The sequence below is a fragment of the Myxine glutinosa genome, chromosome 13 (genome assembly GCF_964187855.1).
Source record: "Myxine glutinosa chromosome 13, kmMyxGlut1.1, whole genome shotgun sequence".
Classification (NCBI taxonomy): Eukaryota; Metazoa; Chordata; class Myxini; order Myxiniformes; family Myxinidae; genus Myxine; species Myxine glutinosa.
This window is the reverse complement of record NC_136273.1, coordinates 52,561,246-52,584,406: the sequence shown is the minus strand read 5'-3', so window position 1 is coordinate 52,584,406 and position 23,161 is coordinate 52,561,246. Positions and strand designations below refer to the sequence as shown.

Here is a 23,161-nt window from a genome sequence, read left to right as displayed (position 1 = left end):
ATTACTGTGCAAATTTATCATTGCAGATAACCAGCATGGATACCACAATCAAATAAATCATTTGTACTCATTCATGAAACATTTCAAATCTTCATTCATATACATAACACTGACCTCTCTGCGATCTCCCGTTTCTGGCTCCCATAGCCAGATTACACTTGGCTTTTCAGATTCCGGTTTGAAAAGGCACTTGATTGTGATACATGTACCTTCAATTGCATTCATTATATAATTTCTGCTTTCGTTATTTGCCAGAGTCAGAGAAGCTGTGGAGCACACAAATGAAGTGCAATTTAATAAAGGCTCAATTAGTAATCCGACAACGTAATTTTAATTCCTCGTGTACTTCCTTAAGGTCATTTAGGTATATGGACTACAGGTACATCATCCTACCAGCTGGATGTTGGTAACAGTTTTTCTTTTCTTTTTGCTTTTCAATTCCTTCAAGGTTTCAAACAATGAATCAAAATGCCACATGCCTAACGCTGCTTTACAGAGTCGGAAATTGTACTCCAACTCAGTTATCTGACCAAGTTTGTCGAGAAACCCGAACTTCTCCGAGGTATTGAAGGACACACCTGCACTTTACTCAAGACACATCTTCTCAAAGTTCATCAAACAATAATTATGAAATGTTTTCGAATAATGTGGGAATTTCTAATGCTCGGGTCTGAGTTTTAAAATCCAAACGCATTATTCGACTTTATCTGTGAGCTGGAAATTCTCATCAATAGTTTGAAACATTACCAAGTGAATTATTGCACATATAATTGCTTATGCAAATATCAATCATATAAAACAAGATTGGAAGCAGTTTAGGCAATATAACATTTCACTCTGGAAAGCTACATATACATACGGATGAATCAATCCGTATGTATATGTCAATTTGATATCAGAGAGAATGAATAACATTTCTCCGATTTGTTCAATAAATCACGATGCTCCAGGTATATGGTGTCATGTGGGGGTGTGGATCCTAGGTGGTGTATTAGGGTAATTTTGCAACAGGTTCTCCAAAGCCAGTTGTGCCTTTGGAGACTCCTTAAGCATGTCTGGAAAAACACAACCCATGTATGCAAACCAAAGTCAAGGTTTACACAGTTGTTGTCATCCCCAGCCCCTTTATGTGCTGACTCATGAGTCACATTGCTGGCATTGTGCCTCCTTGACTGCTTCCTTCAACGCTGTCTCCGCACCATTCTCAAAATCCGATGGCAATACTTTGACAATGTGGAGGTGCTAATAAAGATCCAACAACACCAGCATAGAGGCCATTCTCCTGTAGACTCAGCTGAGTTAGGCAGGCCATGTGGTCCAGATGGACGAAGATCTCCTTTCCAAGGTTGTGCTGCATTGGGAGTTGAGCACTGGAAAATGCAGTAGAGGGGCTCCATATAAATGTTTAACAAATTCACTGAAGAAGTCTCTCTCGATCTGAAATATCATCCATCAACTATGGAAAACAGGCTGTAGACCATGCTGCCTGGCAACTTCATATCAAGTGTGCAACAGTCCACTTTGAAAACGAGAGAGCTGTGATCTGAGATCGCTGATTGTTTCCACTTTAGCCAACTCGTAGTATTAGCCAATTGGTCCAACTTGAAATTATTCCATGTAATGAAAACAAACATATCTTTTTTTTTTCAAAAAGCGGGCAACCACTTTGGTGGAGAGGGCGTTGGCTCGGGTGAGAGAGGGCGTTGGCCTGGAAATAGTTGTACACCTATAGAAATAGATTGACAGTACACCTGTCAATCTCACACATGTGCCCAGAGCCCCAACGATGCACAACCGCATCTACATATCTCTCATTTGCAGCACTTTTTAAATACCAGCTTAAGAGATGAGATTTGAGAAATACTTTATCCTGTCTTACCGATGACTCGTGGTGCCTCAATGATGCAATTTTATGATGCATCAAGACTAAAAATGCTTATTGCCTCCCTCTGGGAACCATAATAATAGGAAATGAAATAATGGAAAAATGAAATAATCAAAAAGGGGAAACTAATTAAATAATAAAAATGCTGTGATTGAATTTTTTTTTTTTAATAATTGATTTAAAAAAAAAAAAAAAAAAAAATTTAATATTTGAAACTTGAAATTTCTTAATTGGAAAATCAAATGATTGAATAAAAAATCATTAAAATTAAATTAAAAAAAATTATTCTTCAAAAGGTGGGACACGAAGACAACACTTAAGGACTCCATCCGGGAACCAGAAATAACTAAATAATTGAAATTAACATGCTTGGAATTTGGGAAAAAATAAATAGATAATTATAATTTTTTACAAAGATATAAATACAAAGACCCTCGGTCTTTCAAGGGAAACTTAAATAAATGATAAATGACATAATTCCTTAAAAAAATTAAATTATGGATCTTCAAAAAGCAGGACACCACAAACACCAAGACTAAACACTTCAATCAGACGTACAGGTTCAGCCTTTGCGGTCAGATTTGTCTCAAGTCTCAAGAATTGGTCATGTCAGTCACCTTCGGGGCCTGCCATTGCCAACCACTTTCCTAATATCTTTGTCTGCCAAGAACTACCAACAACAAGTGCAATGGGGATTCCTCTTGTTCATCTCCTTGGCGTTGTGGTAATGTGGTAATGTGTGAGTGCACCTGCCAATTATTTTGAGCTGCAAGTCATCCCTCCTTTTAAACCAACCACTCAACAACCCCCTCCTTTTTATGATGCATTGATTCAACTTATTTATCAAAAAAAAACATACCAGTTATTCAAATTCTTACCACATTGAAGAAGAAAAGCCGTTGAAATTGTGATGAGCATCCACCATTCCATGTTGCATTCCCTGCAATCAGAATAGCAGTTAGATTGTTTTAAATCTTTCTTTGAGCCCCCGCACCCCACCATTTTCCACCATATTATTTATTTCACATATTTTACCGATTATGCAAATGAGAGCTCAAGATATATTCTAGTGCTTTTTATTTGTTTTTAAACATTGTAGTGATAACGTTTCTTCCGAGAACAATCTCTTCTCTCCTGACTACCAAACATCAAACAAGCGTAAACATTCCAGAGGTAACGATCATTTCATTATCTTTGAGTAATTTGAATGGGTAATGTTGATATCAACTGGAAAAGCTGCAATCTTATTACCGGGTTTTTTCTGGTCCTGGCGTCCTGCCGAAGTCTGTTGTATTCATTTATGGTCCTCATCCTCCCCTCTTGTATGCAAATATTCCCCTATAGTCCTCATGGAAACCAAAAACTTTGTGCAAATGTCTTGTTACATGACCCTTTCTTTTTAACTGGTAAACTATAATGTTTTAGTTGCACGAATGATAGAGTTTGTAAAAGATTGAGAGAAACAAGTGTATTTAGTGTTTTGAATTCATCTTACTAGAAACACTCGATCCCTTTGGGAGCAACCTGGGAAGTGGTGGATTAACGCACGCAGGGCATGTGCCCAGAGCCCCAAGCTCAATGAGGGTCCCGGGCAGAGGCGGCGTGAGAGTCATGTAACTCATGCAATGGCATGGTGGCTCAGGATAACGAGAGATGACAGATGAATGAGACCAATCGTGGTTCATAAGCTTTCGAGATGAGACCGAGTGTATGTCTCACTTTGCCACCCTCGGTCTCATCTCAAAAGATTTTCAAGATTTTCGATTTTCATGCGATAGCAAGCTGATTGGTAATGGAACACCTTAACATCGCATTTTCTTTTCCAAGCTTTGCCTCCAATTTGTAACTTGGATCACTCAACTGTTTCTGTACATATTTCATATTCTCGACCCACATTCCATCGTTTTCACTGTACTCTTTTTCACTTTTGGAAGGCTGATTGGGATGGATTTTTCTCTTTTCTGGCTGATCCATGGACATGTGCGAGTCCATTTTGGACTTCCAAATATTTCTCTTTCTAGTCGGCAAGTTATTACCTGCATCTCGAAATTCGATATTTGTTCCCCATCCTAAATTAATTGTGAGTGCTCGTGAGTGAAACACTCTAATTCCTTACGATTGTAGAAATACTTTAGTGATAATTTTTACAATTAATCTGAAGGATGTTGCATTATAGTTTATTTGAATTGTATTGTGATAGTGTTTGAAATACCTAATGATACATGTGGGAATGAGTGGTCACATTGTACCAGGCGTCTGCAATCTCGGGGATTGGTCTGTTCTGCAAAGGCCGTTGACCACAAATTTGCACTAGAACAAATGATTACCTCCCTTCAAGTTTGAAGTCATTGTACTATTTTGTGTAACGTTTGCCTTGTGACAATATATGTTTAAATTGAGTTCAGCGGAGACTGCATTGTTGCCAGCCTGGTGAAGAAATTGTCTTTATAATGGAAACCGCATCTACATATCTCTCATTTGCATCACTTTGTAAATACCAGCTTAAGAGATGGGGTTTGAGAAATGCTTTATCCTGTCTTACTGACGACTCGTGATGCCTCAATGATGCAATTCCCATTTTGTTTCTTGCTGGCCAACTGGTAAAATAATTTCTGACTCGGTGTTATCAGGAGCTCTTTGTCCCCCTATGTTCTCCCTCCCTTCACACTTCCACTTCAAAGACAGCCTGACCCTTCTTTGTCCTTTGTCCTCATTCACTGTAAAGGGAGTGAAGTCAGCCGAATTGACAGAAGATTTTGTGGATACGTTTGTGTTGAGTCCTGTTTGGGAAAGCCAATATAGTACTGTTATACTGTGTTATAATCCTTATTATATTCGAGTTTTTTTTTTTTTTTTTTTTTTTTGTATACAACATCGAGGCTCGTGAAAGAGCTAACATTAATCACACAAAAAGACAAACCGACACACAAAACACAAAAAACAAGGGGAGCGGCAGACAAGATGGGGAGAGAGGGGGAAGGACACAAACACAACATTTGAGAGCAGGGACATCGGGAGGACTTGGGGGGAGGTGGGAGAGGAATAAAACATATGAACACTGCAAGGACTCTGGGCTGGAGTGATCACCTTGATGGGAGCCTTTTTTGCCTGTTTGGCAGAAGATGGATTTTGGAGTTTGAATTCATTGTCCCCTGAATCGGAGCTTTCAATCTCAGACTCATCATCATCATCATCATCATCATCAACCACAGCCGATGTTGATGGAACAGATTGCATTGCTGTTCGAGTCTCAGCAGCATGTTTCTTCTTTCTTTTATCTTCATTCTCAAGCCTGATACGCTTTCTGTTCTCCTTCACTGCCAGAGTGTTGTCCACAGATCCCATACGTGAACTTGACGGAGCCTCACGCTGCATGATAAGGAATGCTTTGTCTTCTTCATTCGTTATTTTCTCAAGCGCATCATTTGGTGAGATATCGAAGAGGGATTGAAGATCATCTTTGAACATCTGCTCCTTCACTCTATAGTTTTCGAATGTCTTCGTTCTATTTTTCTTTACCAGTTTGTAGGCATCATACAACTTCAAAAGTTGGCGCTCACAGGAATCTACTCTCTGCACTGGAATTCGTGCTTTCTCCCAGTATGCACACACAGCTTGTACACTAAGTTTGGCACTTTCACAAACTGTATGGTGTTCTTGTATGTGATGGTACACCATTTTCTGCAATGTGTGTCCTTTGGTTGGTAGTCAACCACATATTGTTTCCTTTTCAGACTTGCCCAGCAACCAAACTGTGGAAGAGCTGCGAGTTTCTGCCATCTGAAAAAAACAGGATAAATTAAAAATGTTGTTTTTTGAGCAACCTCTAAATAAGTTCCAATTGACCTCATATTTGGTTCTTATGATCTTTATAAACATAGCAACAAGGACAGCCTTGTGGAGCATGGATTGTTAATAGTATTAAATATTACATATATCTGTGGACCACCCTACTCCTCACTTAACGATGATGGATTGGGAGATCTCGCGAGATCTTGGAGAAGACGGCAGGGTTTTTCGGTCTCCACGGTCTCCACGTTTTCAAAGTGAAGTCTGTTCATAATTGTATTTTGTCGAAACTGTATTTATCTTTCGGTGTGTGAACTTATCGTGTGCCCCTTGGAAGTTCTCGGTGTTTATCTTTCATAAATTAATCGTTTGTTTGCCGCGTCGCTAGCGAGGCCTTGCAGCCTCAGGCTTCCCCCTCCCCCGTCGAAGGTTGTTCCTTCCTTCGCTGTTTTGCTAGGTTTGTTGATTTTCCCTTCTCCCCCAAACTTCACCAAACATCTACTCTTTGTCTAACGTTGTAACCCCCCGCACCCCCACCCCCCCTGAAAAACAAAACAAAAAACAAACAAACTTTTATTTCCCTTTCTCCACGTGTGCTTTTGTTCCATCGTGCGCCTCTGTCCATGTGCGCTGTCCCGCCCCGCCCCCATTATCGCCCTGCCTTCCACCTTTTGCCCTGTTCAAGTGACTCGTGGTGTCCCTCTCGGCTCCCTCTCCACGTTGGTATTTTTGTGAATATTAGATTGTTCTTGTATTAGAATCTTGTATTAGATTGAATCTGTTTAAATATTATTTAACTCTGTTTAACCTTTCCCCTTCAGTGTTTTATTCAGTGGTATATTACAACACGCTGTTTTTCTTCCTATTTAAGGCTTTTCTCAATTTCCTCTCCAACTCATTCCACTTCAAAAAAAAAAATTCAATATCTTATACGTCTCCCTCACTACATGGTCTAAATTCACATTCATTCCATCCCTCCTCCATCGTTCTGAATTGGATTGCTAACTTGAAAATCACAACAAACCCAATTTGTTATCAATGTTCGTCTTTCATTTATCATCCACTTTCTAAACTCCCCTCTTGCCCCTCCCCTCCAAATCCCCCCCCTTGCCCCTCCACTCCTGAACTCCCCCCTTGCCCTTCCCCTCCTAAACTCCCCCCTTGCCCCTCCCCTTCTAAACTCCCCCCTTTCCCCTCCCCTCCTAAACTCCCCTCTCACACCCCCCCCTTCAAAACTCCCCCCCAACCCCTCCCATTCAAATCTCCCCCCATACCATTCCTCTCCAATTCTCCCTCCTCCCCCCTCCTCCTCTTCCTCAAAGCTGCCTCCTCCCCACTTCGTCTCCCTTCTATCTCATACCTCCACCACCCCCAACCTGCTACTTTCCTCTGCCCCCCCTCAAACAACCCCTCACTGTGCCTCATCCCTTCACCATCAAACCTTTCATCCTCCTCATCCTTCCCTTTCTTGGAACTCTTCTGTAATCTCTGACACACTATCAACTGCTCTCCCTACCTCCCCCTCTCATCCTTCATCTTACCCTACTCCTCCCCTCCCCTGTCCTGTACCCGATGCTCCCCCTCTCTCTTCATTCACGGTATGGACCTCAAACATCCGGGGCCTTCGCTCAAACCTGACTGATCTCTCCATACAGGTTGCTTCTGACAATCCAGACTTGATATGCTTAACAGAGACTTTCCTCCTTCAAGATGTCTCTGATTCCTTAATATCTCTTCCTGGTTACTCCCTCCTCCGGTATGATAGACCTGAGCCTCGTCCTGGTGGTGGGGTGGCTATCTTTATCAAAAACTCTTCCTCGCTCTCCTTGCACTGCCCTCTCTCCTCCTCACCCCCAGGAGTACCTCTGGCTACGGCTTCCTCTCCGCTCCCACCTTTTGTTCATATGTGTTCTGTACCGTCCCCCAAACAGTGATGACTCCATTTACATTTCACTGTCTGACAACATGGACCAACTTCTATCCACTCATCCCAACTCTCTCTTCCTCATATGTGGTGACTTCAACTGTCATCATGCCACCTGGTTGGGTGTGGGTTCCTCTCTCACCAGTCATGGCACCTCAGCAAAGGACTTCTGTGACTCACTGGGATTGACACAATCTGTCAATTTCCCGACCCGGATCTCAGCCAATGGAGTATCTTCTCTTCTAGACTTGGTGATGACAAACTTCCCTGCTAATGTCTGCTGCTCTTCTTCTGCTCCAATCGGTTCTGCTGATCATGTGCTTGTCAAAGTGGACATCTCTCTGGCCATTCTCAGAGAGCCTCCTCAGCGTCGACGAGTCTGGCATTTCACTCAGGCCGACTGGGATGGTCTTCAAGCAGCCATCAATCGTCTGGATTGGTCTCCCATCTCCACTGCCTCTGACATCAATTCTTCCTGGGAATTCTTCCAAAGGAAACTGATCTCTCTCATGCACAGATTTATCCCATCTCGTCTTCAGTTGTCTTACCCTTCCTCCCGTCCATGGTACACTGAATCTTGTGGTGAGGCAGTTGCCCTGAAACAACTTGCCTCTGCCTCTTGGAAGGCTAATCCAACTGAAGGCAATCTCAGTTCCTTCCACCAAGCTCGGAACAAGTGTGTGTCTACCCTCAGGAGTGCCAGGAAGCACTATCTCTCCTCACTCAAGAATGAACTCTCAAACCTGTCTCCTTCCTCCAAATCCTGGTGGCGTCTGGTCAAATCCGTTTCTGGTGTTTGTTCCCCCTCCATCCCCTCCCTTACCTCAAATGGCTACACAGTTGACACCGCACGTGACAAAGCCGAATGCCACAACTCTGTGTTTGCCTCAAAATCTTGTGTCCCAAACCCATCTCTCTCTGTTCCCACCTTTCCCAGTCGAACCCAACTGCTCCTGGACTCTGTGTCCTTCTCTCCTGACAAGGTGGAGGAGTTTTTGTCGAACCTCGACTCTGATTCTGCAACTGGACCAGACGGCATCAGCCCACGGGTCCTAAAATCCTGCTCTGCCGCTCTATCTCACCCTCTCTCTGTGCTTTTCACCCTATCTTTTGCTCAAGGTCATCTGCCAGCATCCTGGAAATCAGCAAACATTACCGCTTTACACAAAAAAGGTGCAAAAACAGATCCTTGCAACTACAGACCAATCAGCCTGCTCCCAATTATCAGCAAAGTCATGGAATCCATCATTGCTTCGGATATGAAATCTTTCCTCTTCTCCAATGGCTTGATCTCTGATCATCAATTTGGTTTCAGACAAGGTCACTCTACTCTGGACAGGCTGCTTCTGCTGTCTCAACAATGGATGGAGGTCCTCAATGCCAAACAGGAAATCAGAGCTGTCTCCCTTGACATATCACGTGCCTTCAATACGGTCTGGCACCCAGCTCTGCTCACCAAACTCTCCTCCTATGGTATCCATGGAAATCTCCATGCATGGCTTGCGGACTTCCTCTCTGGTCGTAGTCAACGTGTGGCCCTGAATGGATTTCTCTCATCTCCCCTTCCTGTTCAGGCTGGAGTTCCCCAAGGCAGTGTGCTGGGCCCTGTGCTTTTTCTGGTCTTTATCAATGATCTCTCCGACTCTCTGGAAAATCCTCTCTATCTCTTTGCTGATGACTGCACTCTCTGCCGCTCCATTCCTCTTCCCTCAGATTGGCAGTCTGCAGCCTCCTCACTCTCTGAAGACCTGGACAAAATCACAGACTGTTCAAACAAGTGGAACATGTCTTTCAATCCTGACAAATCTCACACTCTTATTATGTCTCTCCGAAAAGATCGACTGGAGAACCCTCCCATCTACTTTCTCAACAATCCTCTCCAAGAAGTTCTGTCGCTCAAGCTTTTGGGTCTCACTATCTGCCATGATCTTTCTTGGGAAAACCACATTTCCAAGCTGGCCTCCAAAGCCAGTCGCCGACTGGGCATCCTCCGTCGTTTCGAAGTCCTTCCTAGGCACACCTGAGCTCCTCACCACATACAAGGCTTTCATCCGCAGCTCAATGGAATACTGTTCTCCCCTATGGGCTGGTGCTCCTGCCTCACACCTAGCTCGGCTTCACGCTGTTGAAACCAAAGCTTTCAGAATCATTGGAATCTCCCGCGATGAAGCTATCTCTGAGGGCCTTTCACTCACTCACCGCAGGCAGGTAGGTGGTCTTACTGTCTTCTACCGACTCCTCTCCGGCCTTGCTCCCCCAGCGCTCTCTGTGCTCTGTCCCCCAAATATTCCTACAGGTCGCACAAGATCTGCCAGCAACCCTCTGATGGTTAAACTGCCGAAATCTCGGCTCTCTGCTCACCTTCACTCTTTCATTCCTCTTTTCTCCCGCCTCTGGAACAAACTCCCACACTCCCTTCAATCCCACTCCTCCCTCCAGGTCTTTAAAACAGCTGTTCACCACCATCTCTTATCTTCCCCCATCCAAAACCTTGATCTTTTCTACCCCCACTAATTCACCCCAGATCCACCTTGTTTGAAATTCCAACTTCTTTCCTGGAAGTCCTGGCAGTGTCCATATGTTTTATACCTATCCCACCCCCCCCTTCCCATGCCTCCCCCCCAAAGCCCTCACCCTCCCACAGATCTCTCGATGTCTCCATGTCTCTCGGTCCCTGCTCTCAATTGTTGTGTTTGTGTCCTTCCCCCTCTCTCCCCATCTTGTCTACCGCTCCCGATGTTATTTGTTTTATGTGTCGGTTTGTCGGTTTGTCTTTCTGTGTGATTAATGTTCGTTCTTTCACGAGCCTCGTTCTTGTATACAAAAAAAAAAAAAAAAAATGGACATTCCCTTCCTGGTTTTCCATCTCACACAGATAAGGTTATTTCTGGCCCCCTTGTCACTCCTAAGAATGATGCCATAATTATTCATTCGTTGGATGCCACAAAAGCTACTGGTCCTGATGGGATTCCTGTAGTTGTATTGCAAAGGTGTGCCCTGAACCTGTACAAATTCTTGCCAAGCTATAAAATATGTGCTTGGCCGACTCGGTGTTTGCCTCATCATGGAAAATGGCTTCCGTTGTCCCTGCTTTTAAGGCAGTTGGTGAGCGTTCTCTGGCTGCTATTTACCACTCCATTAGTCTTCTTCCTGTGATTTATATGATCTTTCAATGCTTTATCAATCACTAGTGGGCCCGTCGATCCGTTGGACCAAATTTTCCAATTGTCTTTCACCACCTTGTAGCATACCTGCCTGCCGTTCTGTGGGGATATTTTGGCTCCTCGGGGTATTTTGGGTCCTTCTTAACTTTTGGATCCTCAGGGACTTTTGGGTCGTTGGGGACTTTTGGGTCTTTTGGATTCTCAGTCTTTTGGGTCATCGGGGACTTTTGGGTCATCTGGGTCTTATGAGTCTTCGTGGACTTTTGGGTCTTCAGGGACGTTTGGGTCCTCGGGGACTTTTGGGTCTTTTGAGTTCTCAGGGACGTTTGGGTCATCAGGGACTTTTGGGTCATCTGAGTTTTTTGGGTCCTCATGGACTTTGGGATCTTGTGAGTATTTTGGGTCATCTGGGTCTTTTGGGTCCTCAGGGACTTTTGGGCCATCTGGGTGCTTTGGTCCTTGGTGTCTTTTGGGTCATCTGGGTCTTTTGGGTCCTCTGGACTTTTGGGTCTTCGGGGACCTTTGGGGCTTTTGGGTCTTCAGGGATTTTTTTTTTCGGTCTTCTGGGAGTTTTTGGTCTTCTGGTCTTTGGGTTTTCAGTGTCTTTTGGGTCTTAAGGGTATTTTGCGGCCTAAAGGTTCTTGGGAGGGGCGTTAAGGGGGTTTAAAGGGTGTTGAAAGGTTGCAGGGGTGTATAGTAGATAAGCTTCTTTCTCACCTTGAGGACAATGAACTTCTTACTGACCGTTTGTATGACTTTCGCCATTCTAGGTCGACGGGCGACTTGTTCTCCCGATCATTTTGACAGAGCCTTAGATTTTAGGGGTGAGACCTGTTGAGTGGCTTTGAATATTCCAAAGGCCTTGTTAAGGGTGTGGCATGAGAGACATACAGTATTGTACTGTGCAAGTTATATGGTGTGTTCGGTGCAATGTTCTTCATAATTTCTGCTTTCCTTTCTGACCGAAAGTTGAAGGTGGGCCTTGATGGCCAATCATCCCATATTTGCTCTGTAAATTCTGGTGTTCCTCAAGGTTCTGTTGTTGGTCCTACCCTCTTCATGGTATATATCAATGACTAGTCTGATAATGTTCCATCCCAGCTTACCATATATGCCGATGATTCCACACTCTCCCTTGTATCCCCTAAACAAGTAACACTTCTCGAAGTGAGGTTTGTACTTCACTAAATAATGATTTAGAGAACGTGTTGAAGTGGTATCATGAGTGACTGGTAACCTTCAATGCCAAGAGAATAAATTGCTGTCCCTGTCTCGTTTTCGACTCAGGTTTTTTTTCCTCCTGTGCACATTGGTCCTTTGATCTTGCTGGAAGCATCAAACCTGTGTCTCCTTGGTCTTGATATCTTCCCCAATCTCAGCTGGGAGAAGTATATATCAGGCATTGCAGAGTGCTTCCATGCGAGTTGGTTGTCTCTATCAAGCCCAGAAACATCGACCTCCAGATGCTATCCTCTATTTGTATAAAATAACAATACACCCCCTTATGGGTTCCTGTTGCGACATTTGGGCTGGAGCACCAGCCTGTCATCTGTCCTTATTTGACAGGCTCCAGAAGTGTGTAGTCAATTTGATTGGAGTAGAGCTCTACTCCTCCCTACAAGCCTTTCACATCGTAGGTCTGTTGCTATTCCAAGTTTGTTTTACAGATATTTTCATGGTAATTGCTCCTCTGCTCTTTCCAACCTGGTACCCTCTGTCAGGGTCTTTGGTCTGGAGACCCCTCTTCCCACCACTTCGCACCTATACACTCTGGCCACACCTAGGTGTAGAACAAAGAGTTCTGGACACATTCTCGGTTTCTGCCCATACCAGGTTTGTCGCATTTTCCCACTTGCTGTATCAATTTGGAATTCTTTGCCGGTCACTTTCTTCCCACATCTTCTGATCCATTTTCTTTCAATAACTATAATAATATAAATTTCTACCTCCTTCATCTTTGATCGTTATTTTTTTCTTTTCTTTTGTAGCCCGAAGCATATTGTTGCGAATATGGAATTTGACCTCCATATCCGCTTGTAAATATTCCCCTATCTTCTCCGATACTCCCCAACTCTCCCCTTACCCCATTCCCTAGTCCCATTGTCTGTAAACAACACCCATTAGAGCCGATCTTCCCCTTCATTCCCCCATTAAATGTCGTGCCCAGGTCCCCCGCACCACACGTAGACAATTATAGGACATCTTGCTAGTTATTCTTAATCTATGTCAGTTAAGGACTTGTTTCCATTAATTATGACTCTTCGTTGCACCAGAATGTGATGATATGGCACCAGTAGGAGTTTAGGACCTTCCCATACCTCCCCGCATCTCTTCCCATCATCTCAAGCTCCAACAACAACAACAACAACAGCGGCTTTGCGTCCTCACTCCGGCTCGGTTGGCCGCCATTGAACATGTGCTCGACGGGGTTACCCAGAAGGGGGCTCCCTGTCGGCCCCTCGTCAAGGGCGGAGCCGGTAACCCCCGCACCCAATGAGAAGCCATGGGCCGATGCCATATGGGGCGGAGCTAACGAGAGAGGGCGTGACTCCCCGCCGGATATACGCGGCCCCGCGCCGGACGTGACGTGAGATGCGCCCCGAGCTTGGAAGGACAAGACGCCACCCTCCCGAGCGCTGAGCGACCTCCCCGGCATCTCCACCAAAGTCGCGACCCACGAGCGCTGAGCGACCTCCCCGCATCTGCTGGACACCACCGTACGTGATTCTGTCCCTGAGCCAGGTGCACCTGAGCCATCGACTGCCGCTTTCCTGGCCATCAAACCCCGTGTGAGTGAGCCTTGTCCCGTTTATCTGTGGTCTGTCTAGGGTTAATATAAGAGTGTGTCTAAGTGCCCACCTTCCTATGTTTCCCTCTTGTCCCTGTAATCTAACCTTTTCCGCCTTAATATAACCTCCTCCGGAGGTCTTGAGAACTGAACCCCTGGTGTCGTATTGTGTCATTGTAATCCAGCCGGGTGTCTTCTTTTCCTTATTGAGCCAGCATCGCGCGATTCGTCAACGTCGAGTATAGTCGGGTAATTTGTGCGGACACGACGGCCATTCCGCTCGGCCCACCTTAACATCAAAGTCGTGTCTGTAACAATTGGTGTCAGGAGTGGGATTCGAGGCCCGACCAAATTTTGAAAAAAAAAACGAATAGAGGAAAAAAAAAAATTTGGTCAAAATTTGGAGCGGCCGAAATTTGTATTTGTTTTACGAAACTCGAAGTTTGCAAGTCGCGCTATGGCGGATCAAGACGGCTGGGGTCCGGTAGGGGAGAGTGAAGTAGGGTCGATCCAGGACCAAAATGAGGGACAGGAGGAGAGCGAAGCAGTGAGGGCGGCAGGTTCGCAAAATAGCGCCGTCACGCACGAAGAAGCGGGCGCGCAAAATGGCGCCTCGCTGATCACCGCGCCAGCGACCGTGGCAGCGCCCCTGGTGGATTCGAACCTTTTCCTCCTGCAAATGGGGGCCCTTATGGAGAGGCTAGAAGCAAAAATGGGGGTAATGGGAAACGAAATGGGGGTAATGAGGGACGAAGCGAGGGGTACCAGTGAGGGGTTAGACAATAATTTTAAGGGATTAGACAAGAAATTTGGGAAGTTAGACAATAATTTTGAGGAGTTAGACAAGAAATTTGGGAAGTTAGACAATAATTTTGAGGAGTTGGACAAGAAATTTGGGAAGTTAGACAATAATTTTGAGGGGTTAGACAACGGGATAAAAGAGGTGAGAAATGGGTTAATAGGGTTAGAAAACAGTATGGAAGGCAAATTGAGGGACATGAGGGACCAAGCGGAAAGGGAAGTTAAACAAATGGAGCAGCAGATAGAGGGGGTCAGAATGGGGGTAGAAACCAAACTGGATGCTCACAGGGAGGAAATGGAGCAGATGAGGGTGGCATCTGGGCAGGAGATGCAAGTGATGGGAGAGGAGATCAGAAGAGGAGTGAGTGAGGAGGTCGGAGGAGTGCGCGAGGAGGTGAGGCACTGTGAGGAGCACATGGAAAAGGAGGTGAGAAAGGGGACTGTAAAGTTACAAGGGGGCATAGAGGACCTGACGCAGGAGGTGGAGCAGCTGACGGTGGGACAGACGGAGTTAGTGGAGCAGGTTCAAAGGAACACTGCGGTATTAGGAGGTTTAAAGGCGACACAGAAAGAACTAAAAGATGACTTGGTAGCGACGAAGAGGGAATGTCAGATGGTACGTGAGGGACTGACAACGAGGTTGGACGAGGTGATAGAGGTAATGGAGACGAAGGACCGGCAGGTGAGGACGCACATGGAAACGGTCAAGGTAGCCTTGGAGGATGAGCTTGAGGAGACGTACCGGGGAATAAAAGAGGTGAGGCACAAATTAGAAGAAGTGGAAGAAGGGGTGAGCGAAATTAAGAAGCGACGGAGAGGGGATAACAAAGAGATAAAAGAGGAGATAAAAGAATTGGTCCAAAGTCTGTGTTTGGATCGTGATGATGTGCTCATTAACCGGATGAGGGATTCGCAGGTGATGGAGGAGAAGCGAAGAGGAAGAAGACCTGGTGTAAGTGGTGACCAATATGGTCGTGCGTATGATGCGCCAGGGGATTTAATAAGCTTGGGGGTCGAGATAGACCCGGGTGTTCGTGAGAGGCCGTTGGTGAAGTGTGCGACTGGTCTGGTGTGCGAAAGAGGAGGTGTGCAAGAAAGTCCGACTCTGGGGTGTGTGAGGAAAAAGTGCGTGCCAAGGAGTGAGGGTGCTGGCGAGAGTGAGTCGGTCGTAGCGCGTGTGCGAGGGAGCACATGGAAGCGCGGTGTGGTGAGTGTTACAGAGGGTGTGACGGGAGAGTGTGCGCAAGAGTGTGCGCGAGAAAGGTGTGTAACGGACAGGTGCCTGAGGAAAGAGTGCGCTGTCAAAGGCAAGGAAGAATGCACACCTGTGGGGAGTGTTACAGAGGGTGTCACGCAAGAGTGTGCGCGAGAAAGGTGTGTGACGGACAGGTGCATGAGGAAAGAGTGCGCTGTCAAGAGTAAGGGTGAGTGCGCTGTCAGGAATGGAGGTGAAAGTAGTGAGAGTGACATGGAGCGTGAGTTAGTTGTGACAGGTGAGCGAGGATGTACACCTGGGATGGAAGGATGCACACCTGGAATGGTAGAGCGTGAGTGGGAATGCACGCTGGAGTTGGTGGTGAGGCACGTGGTTGGGTGTGCGAATGAGGGCACACCTGTGATTGTCACAGAGGAGGTGACAGAGGAGGGGGCGCGAAGCGGTGTGTTGGTGAGGTGTGCTACCAACGAATGTGTGCCAAAGTGTTCGGTGGTCAGGTGTGTGACCAAGGCTGTGAGTGGAATGGGTGTACCTGGGTGTGTAAGGAACGGTACAAGGAGAATGGGAACAGCTGCATGTATGAGCAAGGAACGGGCTGCGGGGTGTAAGCATGCAGGTGAAGCATCGACGTTACACGGGTTAAAGGTCAGGTCGACTTTTAGCCGAAGCGGGTCCTCGGTGCGTGCCGGGCTTCGCGTGCCGCGAGAACCAGCGGGGATCCGAGCCACGGCGGGTTCGAAAGAACCGCCGTGCGCGACCCACGCTGGGCCTCGCTTTGAACGGCCGCGTCCAGGCTCCACTAGGCGGAGCTGGCAGCCCGATAGAAAGGGTCGTCATGGCGACCACTTTTTGGTGAGACGTGCCGGCAGGTCGAGATCGGGGCATTGGATGGCTCCACGCCGAGGTGATGCGTGGGATCTCGGCCCGGGTAAGCCCCCGTCCCTGCACCGAATGCGGGACGCATCCAGCCGCTGGCACAAAACAACCAGCACCCATTGCTTGGCTTTACGAAGCCGGGCTTTGGACAGGGATTGGCGCACCGAGAGGTATTAGTGAATCGACTGGGTGATGAGGTTAGTGTTTTGGACCCAAAATTGGAGAAAAACAAAATTTGATGATTGGCAAGGGATTGGCAGTAGTGATTGGCAGATGATGGGCAGTGATTGGCAAATTTTTAATTTGTTGAAATTTGATGTGCAAAATTGGTAGTGAGAGACCCCCGATGTGGTGGGATGGCAAATCCACCATCCTTCCCCATGGTGGGGCAAAGGAGCAATAGCTTATGGGGTGTATGGCAGTGAAAACTAGCCCGGGTGGGTTAGGATATTGTGTGTAGGGATCTAGAAGATGACATTAGGTAACGTTAAGATTAGTTAGTGACTGATACCTGTAGTGGGGACGCAGGTAGATTAGTATGGATGATAATGACGAGGGAGCGCAATAGTTTAAAGGGACGACTGGGAAGCGCAAGTTTCAGAAGGGAGTAGTTAGCTGAGATGATGCCGTGTTTGTGAGAATTGAACAGGTGTGTGGAGCAGTGTATGAGTAGTGAGTGTGTGGATCAGCGCGAATGCGCTTGGGGAGAGAAGGGTGCAGGTGGCACCAGGTGTGAGAGCACAGGTGTGCAGGTACAGGTGTGTGGAGAGAGTTGGAGTGAGTGGTACGGAGTGGTGTGCATGGTGCGAAGGTGTGGATGGGGGAAGGGTGGACCCCTTTCACGAGTACCCGGGGCGGGTAGTGTAAGTGTTAGGTAGAGGGTACAGGTAAATTGTGGTTGGATATTGGCATTTGTGGTGCGGTTGCAGAATGGTGTTGTGAATGGGTGCATTAGTGTTGTGGAAATGGCTGGGCGTGTAGCCTGTTAGTGTGTGTAGTTGGTTGGGCACTCCACCACTGTGAGGATGTCGGCCAGGTGAGGCCGCAGGTGGGCTCTGGGAGCCGGTAGTTGTGAGTGGGTGCCTGAGGATCCCGGGTGTGGATCGGGCAGCCCAGTGCCAGAGAGGGCACGGAGTGGGGAGAGAGCCAGAGGGCCTTCCCCAGGTAGTTAGGTTAGGGTGAGGAGCAGGTAAGCTCGGAGGCAACTGCAGTGGTGGAGGTGTGCAGGTGGGTAGACCCACTGGGAGAGGTACACGCCGCAGCCCAGAAATTGTGCGAGGGCACCGGGAGATGAATCGGGGGAGTGAGACCCCAAATTGAAGAGCACCACAGTTTGGCCAATGGGAATTGGTTTTTAGAACCCATAGCGTAAGAGGGCCAATGGTTTGGCCGGAGAAAGACCCCGGGTAGTGTAAAGTTGTTAAAGTCATTTAGGAAATAGTTAGGATTGATGAACCTGTCGCACCATACGCAGCCACTTGCCTGTGGTGATGATGATGACTCCACACCTGTGTTTTCTTTGTTTGTTGCAGGAAATGAGATTGCTGTTGGATTTGTGAGACGCATCACGACGTGGATGAGACATTGGGGTGATTCCATCTCTCCCTCCCTAGGAGGGACTGATGATGAATTGGTGATGGCAAATTTTGATGTTGAGTTGGAGATGGCAAATTTTGATGAGAGTTGAAAATGGCAAATTTGATTGGTTAGGAGGGAGAGAAGACGAATTTGGTATATGGGAGGAACGGGGAAGACAGTAGGGATGTTTGTTGATTTGTAAAGTAGATGTTTATGGGTAGTGTTGTGTTGTGTGGATACAGTAAGGGGTAAGGGAGGGGCCATGTAGGTTACCTGGTGGGGGGGGCGTACGGTAGGAACGTACCTGTCTCACCTGGTTCCCATGTGCCCCCAGTGTGCATCACCTTGCATTGCGTGCACTTTTGCGCCCTTACCACCTTGCTCACTTGTCTTGTTTTTGTCTCCCACCTCCGAGGATCTGGCTTTGGGGTAGAGAGAGAGGAGAGAGAGGTGCTGGCGACGCAGTTGTGGGCCTGCACTTTCGCTGCTTGCTGCCGGGATCGATACACCATATGGACCGCAATGTTTGTGGCCACCCACGATGGACCGCAGTTCGTTTGCGGCCAAGCACCACCCGGGGATGGACCTATGGGTCAACGTGGCACCTATGCCATACAGGTGAACCACTTTTAAGTAACACCAAGTGCACCACAAGAAGAGCAAGAGACACCTGCAGGGTTAGGGGTTGTTGAAGTTATTTTTATTTCATTGAACAATGGTGACTGCACCGATTGGTGGTGGGGTGGTGCTTTTGATGCTGGGAAAGGGTGCTCTGCACGTTATTAAAGGGCCGTCGGCCACAGAGCACTCGTGGGTTGGTGTATCGATGTTGGCAAGCGCGCTCTCTCTATGCATAACATCTGCATGTGTTCCTCCAAAGACAGGTCCTGGATCGTAGTGTAAATAGCAGCGTAGTCTTGTAAATAATGCTCCCTACCGGCTGTATGTTTAGTTTGAGAATTCTTTCCGGATTCGGTTATCCTGTGGGTGTGTTTCTGAGAGGAGAAGGGTGCAACGTCGCAGGGGGACATATTTACTCATTTGTGAATATCTGTAAAACTGTCGCACTCAGGGTAGAGTTAATAGTAGAGGGAACTACATTGCGTGCCACACTAAAGTAGGTAAAAATTTATCGGGTCGGGACGCCCCGAGGGTAGAAAAGGGTGCAATGTTGCGAATATGGAATTTGACCTCCATATCCGCTTGTAAATATTCCCCTATCTTCTCCGATACTCCCCAACTCTCCCCTTACCCCATTCCCTAGTCCCATTGTCTGTAAACAACACCCATTAGAGCCGATCTTCCCCTTCATTCCCCCATTAAATGTCGTGCCCAGGTCCCCCGCACCACACGTAGACAATTATAGGACATCTTGCTAGTTATTCTTAATCTATGTCAGTTAAGGACTTGTTTCCATTAATTATGACTCTTCGTTGCACCAGAATGTGATGATATGGCACCAGTAGGAGTTTAGGACCTTCCCATACCTCCCCGCATCTCTTCCCATCATCTCAAGCTCCAACAACAACAACAACAACAGCGGCTTTGCGTCCTCACTCCGGCTCGGTTGGCCGCCATTGAACATGTGCTCGACGGGGTTACCCAGAAGGGGGCTCCCTGTCGGCCCCTCGTCAAGGGCGGAGCCGGTAACCCCCGCACCCAATGAGAAGCCATGGGCCGATGCCATATGGGGCGGAGCTAACGAGAGAGGGCGTGACTCCCCGCCGGATATACGCGGCCCCGCGCCGGACGTGACGTGAGATGCGCCCCGAGCTTGGAAGGACAAGACGCCACCCTCCCGAGCGCTGAGCGACCTCCCCGGCATCTCCACCAAAGTCGCGACCCACGAGCGCTGAGCGACCTCCCCGCATCTGCTGGACACCACCGTACGTGATTCTGTCCCTGAGCCAGGTGCACCTGAGCCATCGACTGCCGCTTTCCTGGCCATCAAACCCCGTGTGAGTGAGCCTTGTCCCGTTTATCTGTGGTCTGTCTAGGGTTAATATAAGAGTGTGTCTAAGTGCCCACCTTCCTATGTTTCCCTCTTGTCCCTGTAATCTAACCTTTTCCGCCTTAATATAACCTCCTCCGGAGGTCTTGAGAACTGAACCCCTGGTGTCGTATTGTGTCATTGTAATCCAGCCGGGTGTCTTCTTTTCCTTATTGAGCCAGCATCGCGCGATTCGTCAACGTCGAGTATAGTCGGGTAATTTGTGCGGACACGACGGCCATTCCGCTCGGCCCACCTTAACATCAAAGTCGTGTCTGTAACAATATAGTAACTTTAGCCTTGTGTAGGACAAATTTCAATAACAACAAACAAAATCGTAATGCCATCGCCCAATGTAATTACAGGTTCAGGTAACTAAATCTACAACTACATATATAACCATAACAGGTATGGGTATTGGAAATTCCAAAATATCATTATTTACCAGAAATACCTTTAAAATAGAAAGAACGAGCTTTGTTTGTGCAGGATAGAGCACTTTGTTCCGAGGAAGGGTTAACACCCGAAACGTGAGATTATCCTTTCTCCCCATTCTGGTTACATTACCTCGATCTATGTTCTATTAATTCCATTCCATCCATTGTTCTACTTTTAAAATACCTCTCTGAATCACTTCGTACCACTTGATTGCATCAATGTTGGTCTTACCAACAATCTTTCTCCTGTGGGAACCTGAACATCAATCATGTGTGGACAAAACATGGGATTTTTTTTTTTTTTGTGTACAAGGTCGAGGCTCGTGTAAGAGCTAACATCAATCACACAAAAAACAAACGGATACACAAAACATACAATAGAGGGAGCGGGAGACAATATGGGGGGAGAGAAGGAAGCACACAAGTACAACAGCAGATAACAGGGACATCGGGAGATCTGTAGGAGGGAGAGGGCTTTGGGGGAGGAGGCATGGGAAGATGAGGGGGGTGGGGGAGAGGCATAAAACACATGGACACTGCTAGAACTTCCAGGGAAGAAGTCGGAATTTCCAAAAAAGTGGATCTGGTGGTGAATTAACGGGGGCAGAAGAGATCTGGAAGGAGGCGTGGGATTGAAGATCGTGCACTTTTACCTTCTTTGTTTGAATCGCTATGCTTTGTTTGTTGGATCAACCTCGGTTGGATTCCCACGTCGGTTCGAATGCGTCGTCGTTGGTTCTAACACACCGACCAACACTCGTCCGATTTCACTCCTTGTTCCCAGGTCAGGTGGAATATGTCGATCAACGTTGCTTCGATTCCATCCTTTGTTCTATGCAAAGAAGAAATGAACAAATGAAGCAGGATTTGGACCGACATTTGCAGCATTATGAACCGTGAGTTCAGGAAAGAAGATGAAATGATCCTGGGTCCACAGAGATGGAGGACTCGGTAAGTCGCGCATTTCATCACTTACCTGTGTGTGCTGAGCCCCAGGTCTCACCCAAACTCCTCGATGCAGGTCGGGCTCTTTCAACATGACACCAGAACCTGATGTTCGCCATCCTCTGCCTTATATAAAGCGGTAAACCTTCATGGTGAGTGTGATGACGGCCAATGAACATGCAGCACCATAACCACGCCTCGTAATTTGAATATAAACCGGTTTCCACATTTCCCGAAACTGAAGCATGATACTCACCTGACCTGTTATCCAATATGTTTATTTTAGCCTGCAGGTGTTTTGTCGCAGAAGAAGCGAAATCTCTTTTCTGATGCGAAAATGTCACCACACCTGTTTACAAATGTTAATTTAAATTAGCACAAAGGGCACTAAGGTGAGGTAAACATTGAAACCTTTCCTCATTCCTTTGATTATAAAGCGAAATCTTCATCTGCAGCACAAAATCTTCTTTGAAGATCGAACTTCTCACCAATAATTTGTTTTTAAACAAAACCTCGGAAAGTCTCATTGAGGAGTTTTTGTTAAATGTTTATTTTAAATTCCATTACAATAAGTGAACTGCACTTTTATAATAACCTGCCTCAGGTCCCAAGTTGTTACCCCCGATATCTGCATTGTGAAAATATTTACCGATAAATTATTGTAAAGTTCAAGGAGAGTAAATGATGCAAACACAGCAGAGAATTTACAAGTGAAGACGAAAAGGAGGTTTTGTTAAAGGTTTCCGAGTGATGGAGGATGTTCACAGATTATTACAAGGACATGATCCAAAGGTAGAGATAACTTATGGACAATATCATCAAGGAAGGCTTGATACAAGGTAACAAGACAGGCAATGTTAACAGGTTTCAGGTTAAGTTCAGATCTATTTAACAAAGGGAAGTTTAACTTCATTGCTGAGAAATGCAATAAAATGCGCCAAAGCAGTTTTACCTGATTTAAGATGATTGGAGATTTTGGTCAAAACAATCGCATTCTCAAAGTGTTTCACAAAGACTTGTAATGTTTTAAAACTCACCTTGGTTACCAAACTCAGGTGTCCATATGAACATCTTCATCTGCCATGGCATGTGGAGAACAACAAACCATCACCAAACAGCTCGGCTCAGGTTGAGTGGACTTTGGACAGGTGGAGTGTTAAACACGCAATTCTGAACTTATCTGATTCTCCGTTCAGTTGTGTATCAACTCACTTAATGTTTCGAATTTCCATCTGAACCATCATCAAAAGCGGGGTTAAGCGATCGGGTGCTTGCATATGTCTGCCGTACATGTGGCATACATACAGTATGTGCGTGTCTGCGTTTTTACAAATCATATTTTCGGCAACCATTGGTCCGATTGACACGAAATTTTCACCATAGGATCGCCTCTGCCTGTAGACTTTTATATTCATAATTATGACGTCATAGGTGAGGTGGTACGGACCCGTCACCAACTAGGCATCCTCCATTGTGCAAAGTCCTTACTTGGAACAACTGAGCTCTGAACCACTTACAAAACTTTAATCCATAGATTGATGGAGTACTGCTCTCCCCTCTGGGCTGGTGCTCCTGCCTCCCACCGAGCTCGGCTTCACGCTGTACAAACTAAAGGTTTCATAATCATTGGAATCTCCCGCGATGAAACTGGTTCTGAGGGCCTTTTACTCACTCACCGCAGACAGGTTGGTTGTCTTCCTATGTCCTACCGACTCCTTTCTGGCCTTGCACCCCCTACCTGCTCTGTCTGTGCTCTGCCCTCCTCCCT

At 46.5% G+C, this 23,161-nt stretch overlaps 1 protein-coding gene across 6 annotated transcripts in view; it reads right to left on the bottom strand.

Annotated features, from left to right (window-relative positions):
• Positions 1-22,597, bottom strand: part of LOC137438673 (myelin protein zero-like protein 3) — an 89,949-nt gene extending 67,352 nt beyond the window's left edge. For 3 of the 6 annotated variants that reach the window (XR_013621214.1, XR_013621215.1, XM_078767496.1), the window contains exons 1-2: positions 21,425-21,572; positions 21,102-21,280 (exon numbers count right to left, since the gene is read on the bottom strand). Coding sequence is in view for 3 of the 6 variants with exons in the window: in XM_078767495.1 (XP_078623621.1) it covers positions 115-266; positions 2,764-2,815 (204 nt within the window). In the remaining 3 variants the exon portion in view is untranslated. Of the gene's footprint in view, positions 1-114; positions 1,371-2,763; positions 2,826-21,101; positions 21,281-21,424 lie in introns of all 6 variants that reach the window. The other 3 variants (XM_078767495.1, XM_078767498.1, XM_078767497.1) reach the window with 3 other exon arrangements.
• Positions 22,598-23,161: the final 564 nt, after the last annotated feature.